Source organism: Hippoglossus stenolepis, chromosome 21 (assembly GCF_022539355.2).
Source record: "Hippoglossus stenolepis isolate QCI-W04-F060 chromosome 21, HSTE1.2, whole genome shotgun sequence".
NCBI classification, from domain to species: domain Eukaryota; kingdom Metazoa; phylum Chordata; class Actinopteri; order Pleuronectiformes; family Pleuronectidae; genus Hippoglossus; species Hippoglossus stenolepis.
In genome coordinates, this window is record NC_061503.1 from 1,933,053 (window position 1) to 1,952,117 (window position 19,065).

General features: G+C 41.7%; 1 protein-coding gene across 1 annotated transcript in view; it reads left to right on the forward strand.

Annotated features, from left to right (window-relative positions):
- The first annotated feature begins 1,958 nt into the window (after positions 1-1,958).
- The window catches only part of ryr2a (ryanodine receptor 2a (cardiac)), a 162,231-nt gene continuing 145,124 nt past the window's right edge, over positions 1,959-19,065 (forward strand). The window contains exon 1 of the mRNA XM_047338421.1: positions 1,959-2,006. Within this exon, the coding sequence (XP_047194377.1) occupies positions 1,959-2,006 (48 nt within the window). The remainder of the gene's footprint in view (positions 2,007-19,065) is intronic.

The window sequence follows — 19,065 nt, forward strand, 5'->3', positions numbered from 1 at the left end:
CAGGCAGTGCATGTTCATGTGTTTTGGGGGGTGTAGTTTTGACGAAGGGTCCGATGGGACGTGGTAGGATGTATCAGTTGCTTAATTTAAAAGTGCCGCCTACTCTTGCTATTTTTTCCAGGATTACCAACCCTAGCTTTAATTCTAATTTGAATTGTTTTCTGCCACTGAGTTATTAGTTTGGATGCTAATTTTCAATATCATGTTAGTAGTTTAAATAAACTACAAAGTCTTTTTAGCTGGATGAGTCACCAATCGTGTACCACAGTATCCTACAAGTAATAAACAAAAATTTCACTCAGTGGGGTGCATAGCTCCACCAAGGCCCAAACAGTTCCCTTTAAATTCAAGGCCCACTTAAAGACATATAAATCATTTAAATATGCCTGATTTGTTTTGATCAAGAAACATGAATTATTCCCTGGTAAATCTGTAAAAAAAACACCCTCGCAATGTTAATGAAAGTGAAAAAGAATCCTGGCTCTGTGCCTTTGTCCGGATCAGTACCAAAAGTTAATGGGTCCTGCTTTTGCCCATGTCCCATCCTTCGACCAACAACTAACAACCAGTCTGACAGATCTTAAATATGATGGTTACACAACTGTCTCTGGTTACACAACTGTCCCCCCTCTCTCTCTCCTCTCTCCCCCCTTGTTTTTTCACCCCAACCTTTTTTTGTTTTTCTCTCTGGCTCATTGTGGGAACTGTTGGGTTTCTCTATAAAACTGTATGATCTCGTTCTTACAATGTAATATGCCTTGAGATAATGCATGTTATGATTTGGTGCTATACAAATAAAACTGAATTGAATTTGCACTAACAGTCCCCTTATAAAATTCAGAAACATGTATTTGGATCTGCACTAAATTGCACACACTCATAAATACCGGTCCCCTTAAGGCAGCTGCACACAAGAGGGTAATCGGACTGATTTTAGACCCGATTTGCCCCTTCCCACAATTGTGGGGGCGTTCCCAACTGGAAGTCACTCTGTGCTTATTATCTGCCCAAATAATCCTGAGTGGGGGGGGGGGTTTACTAATGCTACCCAATCTTGATTCGTAAATATCACACGTTTAATATTTACAATAACAGGCTCCGACAGAAACCTGCAAAATCTGCGAAAGCTGCAAAATGTATCCACCTTCTCTGCCATGACTTCATTCTGTTTTTGTTTTTGGTCCTACTCTGTATGTTTTTCTTCTGAAGTCACGTTTAATCACGAGGCCGTTCCACACTCCAGTTCAGAAGGTGGCGGTAATGCACCTAAAAGTTGTTTGCCATAAGAAGACTGAGAAGATATTACGAGTTTCTGGGAGATTTTAGGATCTCTGGAATCACCACTGTGAAATCGTTTGCTACAAACAGCAAGTGTGTGGTCTGACGTTCTGGTCAAATCGTTTAGTGTGTGCGTTCTGAAGATTTAAGATTCATAATCAGTTAAATCTGCCATTATGTCTGTTGAAAATTCTCTAGTTGTGCATATCTATGAATGAATTATTCTCTGAGAAATCAAGGGGAAATGTTGACAAACACCCAATCTCACAACGTTAAAGAAAACAAATCCTGGGCTCGCCCCAAAGGGTAATGGGGTCAGGACCCGCCCCTCTCAGACATGTCATGGAAGTCGGTTGTGTCGTTTTGCGTGACCCTGCAAACAAACAAACACACAAACAAACACTGTCAGTGTCTTATTGTGATTACAACAGCATTAATCATGGGGGGTGAACTTCCACAGCCACAGACGCGGGGGTGGATGGGGGCGAGGGGGATGCAGCGGCTCGCGCGCGCACCCTCCTCCCCGCTCACACCTGTGCGGCTCCTCCCTCGGTCAGCGCGCGCCATCCAATGAGGGAGCGAGCTCCGCGGTGCGCTGGCTTTTTCCGTCTGGAGCTCACACAGACTCGAGCCTGGACCCCACCGCAGAGACACCGCCGGCATCTGTGTGACAGAGAACCATGGCCGAGGGAGGCGAAGGCGAGGATGAGATCCAGTTCCTGCGGACTGTAAGTGTGGCTGTCGCTCCTCTCGAGCCCGGTGCCGCTGCGGGGTGTCACTGCGTCTTTCTGCTGGGCTCTGTGTGTGTGTGTGTGTGTGTGTGTGTGTGTGTAAGTGTGTGTGTGTGTGTGTGTGTGTGTGGGGCAGGAGTTTACCGCATTAAGGATGACAGCTCCTGTGGTCATTGGTCCGCATCGTGAGGACATGGCAGAGGTGTGTGTGTGCGTGTGTGTGTGTGTGTGTGTGAGGGAGAGGCTGTGCGCGCTGCGGTCCTCTCTCGGATGGAGCAGTCGGAGCAGACATGCGTGCGGCCGCTGGTGTGTGTTGGGTGGATGCGGGGCGCAGTGCGGTGCGGGCTGGCTGCGTGATGCCTGCCTGCCGCAGCTGCTCCTCTTCCGATCCGCAGGAGCAAAACGCCACGGAAGCGTGTGTGGTTCTCCTTCCACCATGTCAGTCACATGTGGAAGTGGGGACGTGTGGGAGCTGATGGGGGATTTGGAGGAGCTGGTGTTTTATACAAAGTCACGTGAACAATCGCACGTGAAATCCACTGCACCCGAGTATTTACTTTTTAAAGGAAGGGGGCGGACACACAGGTCGCTCTCCACTTCACATGTAGATGAATATGCCATGTATCTCTGAAGAGGAGTGTGTAGGGTTTCTGAGAGGATCCCGTTGTTTCCAGTGCAGCTCCTCTCGTTTTCTAATATCTTGACAGCAAAAGAAATATCGCTGCAATGATGTTCGTACAGCACGACTTGACTTTAAATAGGATGGGACCTCCTCATACAGTCATCTCATCAATTCGTTGTATAATGTTAATAATGGATCAACTGACTGTTTGTAATGTGGAAGGAATTATCACCTGACAGCGCACATCCACTCAGCTCATTGTTTTGGTTCAGTAACACACTTCTTATCAACCTCCGTACACCAGACATACACTCACTGTACACCACAGATTAACCCACTGTACACCACAGATTAACTCACTGTACACCACAGATTAACTCACTGTACACCACAGATTAACCCACTGTACACCACAGATTAACTCACTGTACACCACAGATTAACCCACTGTACACCACAGATTAACTCACTGTACACCACAGATTAACTCACTGTACACCACAGATTAACTCACTGTACACCACAGATTAACTCACTGTACACCACAGATTAACTCACTGTACACTACAGATTAAACACTGTACCCCACAGATTAACTCACTGTACACCACAGATTAACTCACTGTACACCACAGATTAAATCACTGTACAACACAGATTAACTCACTGTACACCACAGATTAACCCACTGTACACTACAGATTAAACACTGTACCCCACAGATTAACTCACTGTACACCTCAGATTAACCCACTGTATGCCACAAATTAGTGTTCTGTACGACACAGATTCATTTACTGTATACCACAGATTAACCCACTATACACTGCAGATTAACTCACTGTACCCCACAAATTAATCTATTGTATTCCTCAGATTAACCCACTGTATGCCACAGATTTAACCACTGTATAACACAGATTAACCCACTAAATGCCACAGATTAAACCACTGTATACCACAGATTAATCCACTGAATGCCATTAATTGACCCATTATACACCACCTAATAATCCACTGTACACCACAGATTAAGACACTGTATACCATTGATTGACCCATTGCACACCACCTAATAATCCACTGTATGCCACAAATCAAGACACTCTAAACCAACGATAAATCAACTGTACACCACAGATTAACACACTGTATATCGCAGATTAACCTACTGTTTGCCAATGATGAATGATATGTGACAGAGGAATTTACTGTTTGCCACCAATAAATCCATTGGTCACCACCGAATGCTCACTGTACACCTCAGATTAAATCACTGTAAACCACATTTACCATGTATGATACAGATTAACTCGTTGTACACCACAGGCCAATGGCAAGCAGCAGAAACCGAGACTATAGCTGGTGATCACAGTGGAGCATTTGGTAGCATTTTGCTGCATGTTAGCCAACCCGTTAGCCATTTTACAAAGCGCTGCCTCTAAAGAAGATACAACTTAATAGAAGGTATTGATGCAGTTTAAAGTTGTCCCAGATCAGTGTAAAATAACATGACACACACTAAGATAGAACTTGTTTTGATTAGCAACAGTAGCTCTGCACACATGCGACTGGACTGTTGTGATGAGAAAAACAGCCGAGCCTTAAGACAAAGCTCTGAATTTCCGTTCCACTGCTCACGGATGGTGATGAGCTGTGGTTGCTGAGTGAAACACAGACATCTCTGATACGTACTGCCACTGTGAGCTTTCTTTTAGGGTGTCTGTACTCAGATATGCAGATACATCTCAGATAAGGATTCGGGGGAATTTGCAATTGTTGCAGTTCAGTTTCATCAAGATGCCTCTCGGATCGCTCCCTCTGGGTATGTCCCACTGGTCGGGGCACACCCAATACATATAGATGGTTTAAATACACTGGTGTTGGAGCACCTGCAGACGTGGCTGTGGAAAAGACCCAGAGAAACAGCTGAGATGGGTAGGTTGTGTTTGGAAACTGGGGTTTTAAGAACACACCCTTGATGCTGGGGTTTTATTCTGTCTCTGCTGTAGGGACAGAGCCACTGCAGTGGAGGTTGCTGGTTACTGTACAGGCTGGCCCCCCAACAGGCCACCAGTCACAGTTTCAGCATGTGGTAGCTTCTGAGCCGTGACCTGCAGTGTGAGGTGCTGCTCTGTTTTCACATCTCATTCCTCCTCACACTGGCTGAAAGAAATTGGGTGCAGCTGATAGATTTAGATATGCAGAGACATTTCATCTGATGATTTGTAGGCATTGTGTCTTTTGTTTTTCAACCTTAGTATTTGATTTAAGTATGATGGCCAAAGGTGCAGTCCAGTTCTCCTGTTGCACAAATGTCTGTCTTTCATAAAATATCACATTAGTTGATGTGTTAATGTGAATATTTCAGTTTTTTATAATCAGCATGTAAAAGCATAAGTGTTAAAATCTTTGTGAGGTTAATAATGTTTTATGTAGTTTTCTAAAATAAAACAACAGAACAGGATGAGCACAACATTTATTATAGTTAATTGTTTAAAGCTGATTGTTCAAATATTTAATATTTTTATGAGCAAAAAAACACAACTTTGAATACGAGTGGGACAAAAAAACATTTGACTTAAAACACCAGTTTTTTTTTTTTACACAATTCTCTATTTTATAGACAAAACTATGAATGGAAATACAATACAAGCCACAATATGGCCAGTTGCAGTATTCAAATCACTGGCGCTGCATTTTCTTTGAAGACAAGAAGTGTAAGAGCATACCACGATATGTGAGTGATACAGCGATGCCTCGGAGTATAAACCATGCCATCTAGATCTGGAGGAACATTTGGTTTTGACAGATCCCAGTAAAAATCACATCATCATCATTTTTATATTTGACATTTTTCCATTAAAAATTTAACCACTTAATTTCTAACTCATCACAATTGCTGATCGAGACATTATTCCACACACTAAATGAAAATTGCAGCCATTAACACACTCACACACACGCACACACACACACACACACACACGACACGCACACCACACACACACACACACACACACACACACACACACACACACACACAGATCAAAAGCTATGAAAATGTGCAGTTTATTTGACGGACAGTTAAACATTCATAATTCAGTGAATGGGGACATCCACTAAGCAGCACTAATAACTAACAGCATCAGTCCTGATCTACAGAACATGTGCAGCAACACACTGGGACTGGGTTGCTGCTGTAATGAGTTGTCCAAAGGATCAAAAGTCAATACATCCATCGTTTTCATACATTTGAAAAATATTTCGTACATGAGCTTAAACAATTTCATATTTTACTAATAATCCAGAGCAAACTATGTGAGTGGACATTGAATTTCCACCAAGTTAACAGCATCCCGATAACTGTTAACCCCGTTCTTTGATTACACACGTGATGTTGAGAGTTGTAAATAATGGTTAAATAAAAGTTTGTTGTGTAATTAACATCAAGCCACCTTAGATGTGGCAGTAGTGCATTTAAGCTTGCTAGTTGTTTTGGTTGCTTTAAACGAGTTACTCTTCAATCAGTGTGATGTGTGCTCAGAGTAGTAAACCTGCGCCTACAGGCACTGCTACATTATGTGTTCAGACATCTTCAAAGTGGCAATTTCCAGAGATTAAACATTATTGCAGTCCCAATATATTTGATATAGTTAATGATTCGGTTTTGAATATTTATTTGATTGCCATTGATTACTATTAGGTGCTGGGACTCTCTTGCTTTTGTTGGACGATGACACAGGTGGTATTTCCTGTTTGGACTTAGTTAGTATCTATTGTAAACCAATTTTGTATCGACCATTAAGTATCCTACCTCAGTTTAGGACTATCTTAAGCTGCCTCACCACCATTGTCTTTGCCTGTATACTAATGTTCAGTGTGACAGTGCTCGCTGCAGAGGAGTCACTGAGCCTGGTTCCAGTATTCTGATTGAGTTGTCAGTACTGCATGCTTTTGTTAGAGTGACACTGATGGTTATTGAGGCAAAGTGATGGATGTGTTCACCTCAGAACATCTTACCACTGTAATGGAGCAGTGCAGCGAGGACAGAGATGTGAGGCCACTTCACAGAAACCGAACCCAGGGACGGCATCAGGCTACTCCGCTTCATTTAATGCTTCATTAGCTGCAAGTGACTAATGTTTGGACGTGCACTGCATCTTCAACAGAGTCAAACGCTGCTGGCAGAGACAAGAGCAAAAGGCAGTAGCATAGCAACACTCATTCAAAAGGAGCGGACGATGCAGCGTGGCAACACAGACAGGAAACTGTTATCTACGGCAAACTGAAGATTATCCAGGAGTGCCCAAGGGTAATAAGGAAAGAAGAGACACTCACAGGGACACTCTTAAGGCTTATTTATATTCAACGTTAGATGCGTTGAATACAGAAAACGGACAGAGCCTTCTATCCATACTCTTAATTATTTTTTTCTGTATTTGTGCATCTTTTCTGAAAGCTTACAAATATGGATGAAACAGATGAAACAGAGCAGTACCACCGGAAATCATGGGGGGTTGCCAATAGTTTGGAACTTTTTGAGGAGAGACTTTGCAAGCTGGTTAGAAACTACAGGCTTTTGTTACCTTGCTCGTTTACAATGTGACCACTTTTGCCTTTTTCTTAAGAGGAGCATGATAACCTCCACCGTCTCCATCTTTGTTGTTGTCAGAAACCCTCGACTCTGCGTCGCCCTCTAGGGGATTCATTGCTTAACAATCATGCCAATGTAAAAGACACATGGAGGTATGTGGGCAGTGATGGTGACATCATTTGAAAATAAATAATAATAAATGAGCCTTTAGTAAAGTTTAGTGGAAGAGTGATGGTGGCATGGGGCAGAAACATATTGTAGCCAGAACAAGTTGTCCAAAACACGTATGCAGCATTAGAAATGATTAAATATTTTGTCAAGGACATGCACTTTTAGTAACTTAATCCCAATTGCTCTTGGGCCATCCACAGTTTCCAAAGGTTTCAAGAGGTAAGGCGGGCAGATAAGTCCAAAGGTAGATATAACAATAAGATAAAAATAGATCTGTCCTTTTTTGTTTCAAGCTTGGAATCTTTTGTTATTTCTTGTTTTTCAAACATCACATTTTGTCAGACTTTAAGTGCAAGACAGTTGGGAAAGAGAAGTAAAAGAGCTGCACCACCTGCAAGGCTGTCTTTGTTATAATAATACAAATGATAATAATCATAAACATCTCAACAATGTTACCAAGTGCTCAACAACAAGAAGTAAAAAGTAAAAAACAAAAAAAACTAAACAGACAGACATTAGTTACATAAGACCCAAAGCAGTAAAAATGACTAAAACACAATCCGTGTACTGTTGTCAGATCTTTCAACAAAGGAGAACATGAAACTCAATTTAATAATCCTGTTAGACACAAACTGAGATTAAATATCCACATATTGATCCATCTGCTCCGGCTGCTTCTCTCTTGACACAACATCAACATGACACACGTGCAGACAGATGGCTAGCTGGTGTTAGCTACCCATCAAATAGAGACAGACTGAGACAACATCTCATAAACAAACAGAGTGCAGATCAGTGTCAGTTACTCTTTTCAGTCTGTCCCTCTCTCTCGTTGATATGAGAGTCAGCAAAGTCATCCAGAGTAGGGGAAACGCCTGCAGTGGCAACAGTCCTGAAAACTGCAGCAAGGGAAACTAAGATAGATGGTCAGTTTTGGCACACACAAGATATTGCAATTTTCACGTTCATCAAGTGATGCTCGCTGGGTCAAAACCCCCTCTTCCTGCGGCTGTAAATGGTCAATCGATTTTTCAGAGCCTCACAAACTGTCGAATTTGATTCACTTCTTCCAGTAATAATTGGGAAGTCCAAGAAGAGCCGTGGTATTGAATAATTTCATCTTGTGCCGACCAACGCAAATGTCGGACGTGAGCTGTCGACCTCTCAGAAGGACTCTGCTCATGCACTTTGGGCCAAACATGCAGGACAAAGCCTTTTTCCACTGAGCAACTATGTTAGGAAAAACGTGGAGTACCATCTTTCTACTTCCTCTGAACACACACCCATGGTGCATCATGCAACTGTCATGAGTGAAGTCTGCTAATGTAGCCAGCTCCCATCCATGACACTTTTTGCTGAAAAGAAACCTCTTGTGCCAAATGTAATAATTCAGTTTTCACAATAAAGACATTTTACACATTTTGAGCTGTTTGTCTCCAGTCACAAGACACTCCCATGGTTGCTGTATGACCTTTTCTGAGTTCTTTACTGCTTCCAAGATCAACAGCCATGTTGATTTTAATGATGCCATATTTTTTGTTCTAGAGTCCCCTTCCTGTTACTCGCTCTACAATCGGAAGGGCAACAGAATATTGTTTTCTTGGAGGTAATGAATCTTGTAGCTGAGCGGGGGCTGTAGACTTCGTCCTGTGAGTCATTGTCCCAAGTTACTCACTTTTAAAATATGCTGGGGCTAAATTAGAGATCAGTGGAAAGTTGTGTGCAGAGGAGCAGGATCAGACGACTGGAGGCGGGGCAACTGAGGGCCTCTTGGTGGACTGGTGGGAATGGCAGGGTCCGGAAAGCTCCATGACGATGTAGGGGGACCGAGGGGGTGTATGGCTGATGGAAGAGGGGTTGACAGGGCAGGTGTCACTAGGACTTAGTTCGTTTTTTAATATAATATAAATAATGACCTATTCCATTTAGAAGATGACTCACTTTGCTTCTATACACGAGCTGTGATGCTTCAAGTGTAGCTTTCTGTTATTGAGCTGCTTTGACGTGGACAACCTGTCATTCGTATTCCCAGTAGGCGAGCAGCTGCACCGCTGTCCTCTCCATCAGCTCATCGTAGCTTCTCATAAAATCCTCTGCAGTCTCATTTTCCTGTCTTCCGGTGCATTGCTAGATTTGCTGTAGATCAGGTCGTCCACTCTCATTGGTTGGGATTACCTGCACTGTGTTTAGATGGCTCACATGGTAAATTGGCTGCAATAGCTATTTCCTCAGCACTAATTCCATCAGTACAACAACGGAGGAATTTATTTGATAAGTCACTTCAATAAATCAACCAATGAGACTGTTATTAAGATCTTATTGACCCATGCAGTGCTTCCCTTTGTATGAGGTTGGGCATCCAGTGAATGGTGTGTTTTGTTGATCTTAATGAAAACCAATTGGCTTTAGTGATCGGGTTAAACTGTTTGAAAGGTCATTGATTATTAGTGGTTTGTATCTGTTCAGCTCATTGCTTGTAATCAGCCCAACCTCGTCACTGCACCACTGGCTTCACCCACAACACAGCTGTCAACAGATGCTGTGTAGCTCTACTTCCTTTGTCAGACATGCGGCCAGGGCACTAAAAGCAGCAGAGCGACCTCCCTTTACAAAGACGTGTGTGTGTGTGCATCATATCCACAGTTTCTAATAGCAGTTGTCAATTTCCACCCAGCCTTTTTGTTTCCTCTTCCGTCTCCCCCTCCCTCCCCCTCCTCTTGTTTCATCCTTACCTTTCACCCCCCCCTCCCCAACACCACCCATCCCACTCTCCTCCAGTCCTGCAGCACTCCCCGCTAAGTGCTCTTTGAATGCAGATCAATATATGGTTACTGGTGACTGCTGATGTCTCAGCACAAAGCTAACAGCATGGCAGCAGCCGTGTGTTTGTGTTCATTTAATCTCTCTTACAGAGAAATGTCTGTGTTTGCACACTGTTAAAATGGACTGAGCTGAGAATTCCACTGCAGGTCAATTAAAGGGACACCCCACCCATAATCTTCACTCATCTGCTGTACCTTGATACAAACTGTTTGTCAGTATTTAAATTAAGATGTTTAACTGTGAGGACCATCCTCAGTAGGAACCACATCATTCTGGTGCTTAGGGACATGGGTGGAGACTGAACGTAAATTCACTAGATGTGGATTTAAAAAGAAAAAAAGATAGATCCATGAATTATTCTCTGAGAAATCGAGTAAGATGTTGAAATTCAACCTATTTCACAATTTTAAAGAAAGTGAACAATAAAATTGTTGTGATCCGCCCCCTAATCTGGATCTGCACCAAAATTGAATTGGTCCTTACCTGACCCATACTGCATGCTTCCTCAATCTTTCGTGGTAATCCATCCAGTTGCTTTGCATAATACTGCTTCTTAACTGACAAACAAACAAGCAAGCAAACAAACGAAGGCAGATGCAAACATAACCTCAGCGGAGGTGACAATTGAAATATTGGACTTGAATTCTTAAGTTGAAACATTTGAAGATGCAGTAAAAGGACAGGCGCTGTAGTAAGAGTGCATGTGTGTGTGTTTGCCCATGTTTGATGTGAGGCCTCAGATTCAACTATGGAAGACAAATTCTTTTTTACTTCATAATTTCCGTTGATAACAAGAAGACCAGTACAGTTCGAATGTTAACATAAAGAAAACAACTAGATTCCTCTAACTAAAGTGAAATGAAATAATGTGTTTCCTTTAAAAATGACTGATTAGCTCTTTCTGATTGGATGCCTCTCTCAGCACCACGACCCATTTGGTGTCTTCAAATCTCCATTACAGCGAAGACTAATGTGACTGCTTCCTGATCTGCCACTGCTATGATTGTTGGACCCCTCCCGAAAAACACCATCGCCATTAATGTTGGGTAACGATATTTGTGAGGATGAAAAGACAAACTCAGGAAAAGTTCATGGTTGGTCAGAACCTGAGAGACTAACAGCCGCATGCTTCCTTAATCCATAACTCCACCATTACGTTCTTCCCTCTTTAAAAGGGTCAACACTTCCTCCTTTGCCTCTGACAGCAGAGCTCATAATAAGTACAGTAGCTTTTATATATAACTTTTATATATGAACTCACTTTCTTGTGACGACAGGTGACAATCCTTGCTGTCATCCTACTGCACAGGGAGATGTCCACCATTGTTTCCTCAGGTATTTCATTATATTGTACATTGGTGAAAGAAAACCAGGTTTTATCAGCTTACTGCTGAGCGCCTTTCAAGAGTCACTGCAACCACAGCCAGTGTGAGGTTTGCTGGTGTTAGACGAGTGGAGTGCAGTGTACAGATATGAGCGAGAGGAGATTTCAGCCTGTGGGTAGGCGCAGCCATGCAGAGCTTGTTTGTGTTCGCACAAAAGTTGCTGTACCCATTCTGCCAGTTCAGCACCATCCTAAATTCATCAAGGGAGCTCAGTCCCCCTTGTAAGGACACGCTGACTGGCCTGTGGAGCAAAACAAGTTTTTATTAACGTATACAGCTGACCCAGAATAGATTTTAATACAACTGTTATGGAAAGTAAATAATTAGCAATGAAGGTCGGAAAAAGAAAAGCTGGAATTCTTAGAGTCAGTCCGTGCGTGTCATAAACTTGTGCTATAACAATAATAACTTATTTCCATATAGCATCTTTCAAAACGGCCGTTTACAAAGTGATTCACAAAGAGGACTAGTAAAAACAAGAATCCAAAACATCAGAGTCAACAAGCTAAATAATACAATAGTTTGTTTATTCGCAGGATTACACAAAAAAAACTACTTGACGGATTACCAGGAAACTTGGTGGATGGATGAGACGTGGGCCAGGAAAGGTCCCATTAAATATTGGTGTGTTCCTGGTACTGGACTGTTGGGCCTTGGTGGAGCTGTGCACTCTGCTGAGTTCCCTTCTGGTTTATTCTAGTTTTTAGTTGTTATTGAAGTGGAATAACTATTCACAGAACATGCATACAGCCCATCCAAAGTTACTGCACAGTAACACAAGAGGAAAGTTAAGGGGTCCATTTAAAAGAAGAAGTAGTTAAATCATCGTTTGGTTTAAAGCATTAATCGGGCACATTGGAGCCAAGGCAGAGGACCCTGGAACTGTAGCAATAAAATGCAACTAAAGAGTGCATTATGTATTTATATTGGTGCTACAATTGAACCAGTGAGACTTACATCTAATGCTTTCCAGTGCCTCTGTGTGCCTTGTATTTGATGGATGTATTCAGACACAGTATTTAGATGCAAAAGGGTTGAACATATTCTGTGTAAAATGAAGGATAAAGTACAAAATTGTGAACACAGAGAAATTAAATGATTCCTCCAGTGTAAATGTAATGGATATTATAATCAAGCACAGAAAGGTACGTAAAGGAGTGTTGTTTTGAACAGCATATTAAAGTATCTCAGTCAGTTACATTGTAGCCTACAGTACATCAGTGTTTATTTTTAGATGTGATGTTTTACTTAGTCACAGCACTCAGGGAAAAGTGTCAGACTAATCTGAAATAGTGAGGATGGGACATTTTTTTCTTAATCCTGTTAATATGAGGGAAGTGTAGGTTTTTTGTGTGTAGGTGTTGTTTATGCATCAGCCACAGTGTCAGTGCTGGCTAACTTCAGGAAATAAATTATCAGCTAGAGTTCTATCAAAAGCCAATAACAAAGAGTTGAACAGTTCAATATTCTCTCTGAAGTTGTATTCAGGGTAGAAATGGCAGTGGAGAAAAAATCGACTGTCAATGCAACACGCACACACGCACACGCACACGCACGCACGCACACACACACACACACACACACACACACACACACACACACACACACACACACACACACACATTAAGAGTGATGATCCCCTTTTCTCCATATGAAAGTTTAATGACTTCCCTCCTTTTCTAAACGTTATGTCCACACAATTCCCTAACCATCTAGCAACCAAGCACTTTGCCACAGTGTGTGTGTGTGTGTGTGTGTGTGTGTGTGTGTGTGTGTGTGTGTGTGTGTTTCAGATGTGTTTCAGATGTGTGATGCACCATCTCTTCAACTTTAAGGTTGATTTTTATGTATATAAGAAGCATCATTCTGTCATATCAGAGTCCTCCATTAGGCGGGAGCCCTTTCAGACAGGAAATTGAGTGTGTGAATTGTCTCACAAGTTTATTGTTAAGTGACTTTATATTCATAAAAAGATCAAAATAATCTTTGGCACCTGGGGTCTGGAGGTGAATCTACACGATGAATCTACGGAAACATTTTGACATCAGTTTCAACATTTAGTGTCAGTGGAAAGGCAAATGTGAAGTCTGACAATACACTGTTGATTGACTAATTGCTTGATCAAATAACTGTTTCAGATTTTCTTTTCCTGTGCAAAAGAGTTGAGGACTGAGTTGACAGGTGAACAGTGTGACACTCCAAAGCACAAGTCGCCATTTTTGTTCACCTTTGTGGTCTTTGTGTTAATCTGATGCAGAAAACTCGGCAGAAGAAAAACTGCTGTCATGTCTTTTACATCAAAGTAACTCAGTTCTTATTCACACATGGGACCAAATCCTAAATTAGAAGACAAGAAATGTCTGCACACCAGTTGAAGCACCTACAAACTTTTCAATTCCTCTAAAGGTGTTTTATGGACAGGCCCTTTTTCAAAACAAGTATAAAGCAGAGACGCTATACAGTACATATACTCAAATGAAAAAACTGCAGAGGTCATGTGATCTTTCAGAGCACCTCTTGGTGCAGGTATACATGTGCTGTTAGAACCCAGTGTTGCACCAGTATAGGGGTGTCTGGACCAGCAGGGTTAGAGTCTATTGCCCTAAAGAATATCATTTCAATTAGGTTTCTATAAGTCTGATTCAGCTGGTGGTGAGGAGACACACCTAGCGTCTAACCAGGGCAGGGTAATATGGACCTAAGATCTGCTGCCATGCCTATTGTTTGGCTGAATGGCAATACACAATATTTATCATAATCATTATTATTATTATAAAGTTGTAAGTCAAAACCACATGTGAGATATCACAAGAACTTGTATTGAAGCAGACTGTGATCCAAATAAAATGCAAAGACAGGGTTTCCTCTCCTGTATCTAGCTGGATAAATATGACAACGTGTAAATTAAAATTATATTAAATAAAGTGCCTCTTTAAAAAGCAGAAATTAAATAAAAATGAATCAGTAATTGATATATAGTATTTGTAAAAGGTTAAGAAGCACTAAGTGGATAAGTGTAGGCTTGTAAAATACTTATGGAAGAAATAGCTTTAATCCCAATATCATCATTACTCCCAAAGTACACAGTAAAAGCACTTGATAGTTTTTGTACAAGTACACTCATAGACTACTTATGGAATAATGGGTAGTATCGGAGTAGATAATATCAGACTTTAAATCACTTCAAGTTAAAGGTGTGGGACTATTCAAAGTTAGTGGGTAATTTTTATATATTAGATACTGGTAAAATGTTTTACACTTTGTGTGAATATAATCCAATCTTTTTTCCATATTTATATTTTGCCTCTACTCTGCTAGCCGTCACTTGGTAATCCTCGAGCTAAATCCGATTTAGAATTCATTGAAATTGTACTGAAGGTTTCACAGCCTCCATTCAGGTAGATCTCTGGTACAAAGGTGTTTAGAGGGTGAGACGTAGAGAGATGGTGGGGGCGGGGCTTTGCAGAGTGTGTGAGGGATGAGACTCTCCTCTGTTCTCAGGAGAGATGCAAACACAAGCACGGATTTATATCAATGTAAATGGAATTGCTTAATCCTATACCTTCTTTGAAAATGTAACCCCTCTTTGGGCTGGATACATCTCTCAGTCGCACTCGATAACAGCAGCTCTCCTCTCATTGACCTGAGCTCTTGGTTAATTCAATTCTATTCTATTTGTACAGTGCCAAATCACAACATACATTATCCATTATCCATATTATACATGGTCTATTATTATAGACCTGGAAAATTATAGAGAAACCCACCAGTTTCCACAGCAAACAAGCACTTTGGCGACTGTGGAGAGGGGGGGTTTATAATCTATCCCTAGATTTTAGTTAATCCATATTTCTCAATTTCCCTATTATATTCTTTTGACCAGCTCACCCCCCTTCTCTCACACGTTCTCACTGCCACAACAGCAGGACAAGCATACTTGAGCTACACAAACTGCGTTCACAATCCCAGCGTGAGATAGCGTGAGAATGGGTTGGATTGATTTGGTCATTTGAGGCGGAGTGGGCTCAGACGGTGGCGTTTCACCCAGACAGCATAATGAGGTCCTGAAGAAGCGCTCTCCGTTCACTGAGCTGTCGTCATCGCGTGTCACTGGGATTGGCTCGGTTTATTGTTGCCCTCGCTCCCCTGCATCGCTTTTCTTTCTCCCCCAGTCGGACACGCAGTCAGTCACCACAGCGGTTGACTGCTCTTCCTTGGGTCTGGTCGAGCTCAATTAAACGGCACATGCCACTGCTGAATAATTCAAGGAGTAGTGGGGCTGATTGGTGGATTCATAATTAATATTGGACAACATCATGGTCAGTGCTCTGCTGTTATTTAGAGCCTGTGTTTGAGTGTTAGTCTGTGGTTTGTGAATAGCTGAGTGGTTTTATTTGTTTTGTAGCGTTTGAAACTAGGCCCCTTATTCTTCACTTCATTTCAAATATACAAACATTTTAAAGCAAAACTCTAATCTAAATATTTAACATGAATTATTACCATAACCCTTTAAAATACACCGTACCACAGTAGGGTTGAAAACAAAATTAAATCCATAGTTTGTGTCAAACATTTTGATAGGTAGAAAAATTATTGATGGTCCCTAGCATGCTTGAGAATCAATGAATTCCTACTCCTGTATCCATGAGCCTCATCAGTTGTCAGGGAGGGGCTTGAAATGCTGACTGAATGCTTGATCATTGCAATCAGGATTAAACACTGGGCGCAGTGAGCTGAGAATTCAGAATAAATAGATTCTGATGATTTTTTTATTGCATTCCTTTGCCAAGGCCTAACAATCCCCTTAAAATTAAAACATGCCTCATAGCTAAGGCCACGTTATGTTTCTCAGCTACACATCGGTGGTAGTTACAGGTTTCTAACCCAATTTGTTACCATACAGTTGCTGAAAAAAAGCCGAAATCTACTAGATACAGATTTGTATTTGCATCGAAATTGATACCAAGCCCCTAAATATGCCTGCACATTTTTTATTAAGATTGACAAATAATTGTCTGAGTAATTACTCAACTGATGAGTAATTGTCTGAGTAAAAACTCCCTATGTCGCAATGTTAAAGACATTTAAAAAAAGATTCCTACCTCACGATCCGGATCAACACCAAAATGTATCGGGGTCTTCTCTGACCCATATCGCATCCTTCCACCAGTTGGTTGTAATCTGACCAGTAGATTTTGTGTAATCCTGCTAACTGACAAACAAACAAACGCAGATGAAAACATAACCTCCTTGGGGCGGGGGTAGTAACAGATTTTTAGCTCACAATTATGTGTTTTTGTACTGCAAAGCTCTGGGACTAGTAGTTTTGATCTTTTGCAATTAAAAGATTAAAGTTGCCAATATTTTAAACAGTTGTATGAAGTTTGGGCATCTCCGGGGAGGTGACAATGTTTTGACTGAAAAGAAATAAACAGACTGTGTTAGTGCACTGTTTTGTGTTAGTGTTTGTGTGCATGCATGTGTGCGTGCGTGCTTGCATGCATGTGTGCACGCCGGGGGCGAGGTGCTTTAAACGTGAAACATTCTTTGAAGGTGACCTTTAACGGGTTCAAAGGATCAACAGAGAGTGGACGAGGCATGAGTCAGAATTTCAGCAGGGAATTAGGGTTTCTCATTTTATTTAGCAGCGACCCGACCTGAACTTCTCACAATCCTCCTGATAAAAGGCAACAACAAAACAATTCCAGCAACTGAACGGTGTTTAATAAAAGATTAGCCAGCTCTCAGTTGGACTCGTTTCCAGGCTCACTTTGTCCACCAGGAACAGGGGTCCAATCAATCTGCCACACTCACTTTTCTCCAGATTACCTCCCCGGGGTCTCTCTCTACTGATGAACCACGAATATAACTCTAAGTCAAAATGCAGCACACGTCAAATTTATCACTATTTGTCAGGTGTAGCCTGCAGTTATTGCCATCTTAAATGTCATTCGAAAGTATCTCAGCCCACATACACTATGGACTTACAAATGGGCTGGTTCAAAAAAGAAAAGAAAAAAACAGGTGAGTGACAAATTAAAGCCAAAATATGACCAGTCGCCTCAGCCTCTCTCACGGTGAAATATAACCAGTCCACCCAGCTTGCGTTCACACTGCCCGTGCTCTCACTGCTCATGACCAGAGTTCTCAGCTGGCGAGACATTCATTGCTGAAGAAAAGTCGGTAGCCAGAAGTTAGCGAGCAAGTTACGGAAAAGTCGCTTTCGTTCAGTTGTCCGGCAGTGCACGTCTTTTGGAAGCGTTGCTTTGATGAGAGGGCTGATGGGAGGCGGTGGGATGTATCGGTTGGATTTTTTTCAAAGTGTCGCCTGCTCTTTCTAACTTTTCTAGGATCACCAACCCTAGCTTCAAGTGGAGAGGAGAGGAGTCTGGGCTAAGCTTCTGATTAACAGTGTAGCCAACGCCCCTGTGGCTAACGTTAACCTGTGCTGTGGCAAATCTGGTTGCCTCCCGGTTGGCTAATAGTCACCTATGTGAATCCCACAAATAAAAAATCATGAGAGCATTAGGGATGTCACTTTTAATCAAATATGGAACTTTAATATACACATGAGAAGATATTAAATATTTGAATTGTATTATGGCTGAAAAAGAATGTGTACGTTTGATGAGTTTTGAACCTTCTTGGCTTCCTGCTGGATGCTGCTTTGCAGAATGTTGTATCTTGCTTTTGTTTTTGCTCTGTCTTGCTGCCATGTTCATTTTACTACTTGGATTCCTCCCATGGGCCTTTCAGAAAACTGCTTATTAGAAATTGTCTTGAGAGCCATTAATCATTTTCACAGTCTAAATATTTGGCTTTAAATTAAGAAAAGCCTTCCAGCTGAATTATCGTTTTTCTGTCTGCACCAACATACCAGTGTGCCACACTTGTTCTGAAGATCTACTTTGTAGTGCTATTGGTGCTTTGCATTAATGAGATGTTTCTGTACGGTCATGACGACTGAAGTCAATGTTGCCAAAAACTCGATTTTTGCAGAACACCTACAGTCCTGCTCAAAATTGTTGTCACGCCAGAAAGTACAAAATGCTGAATATCTACAGAAGTAAAGGGAAACTAATTATTTTTGTACATCCACTTCAAATGTGATTGTTGATCAAAAGTAAAATACTAAATTTGTATAATAGTTTAATACAAGACAAAATGGCCCCTTGACGCAATCATTCACATCCTGGCTCAGGAGGAAGAGCAGGTCGTCCAGTAACCAGGTGGTTCGAATCCAGTCCCAGTTCTGTGTGCGGAAGTGTCCTTGTACAGGATACTGAGCCCCAAACCGCCCCTGACGGCTGTTTCGGCAGAATGTACGTGATGATAGAGTAAGTGCTGCACATAGGAGCTCTGTATGAATGTGTTTGTGAATGTGTGAATGGCAAAACTGAACTGTGAAGTGCTTTGAGTGGTCATAAAGACCAGAAAAGACCATTTACCATTTATCCT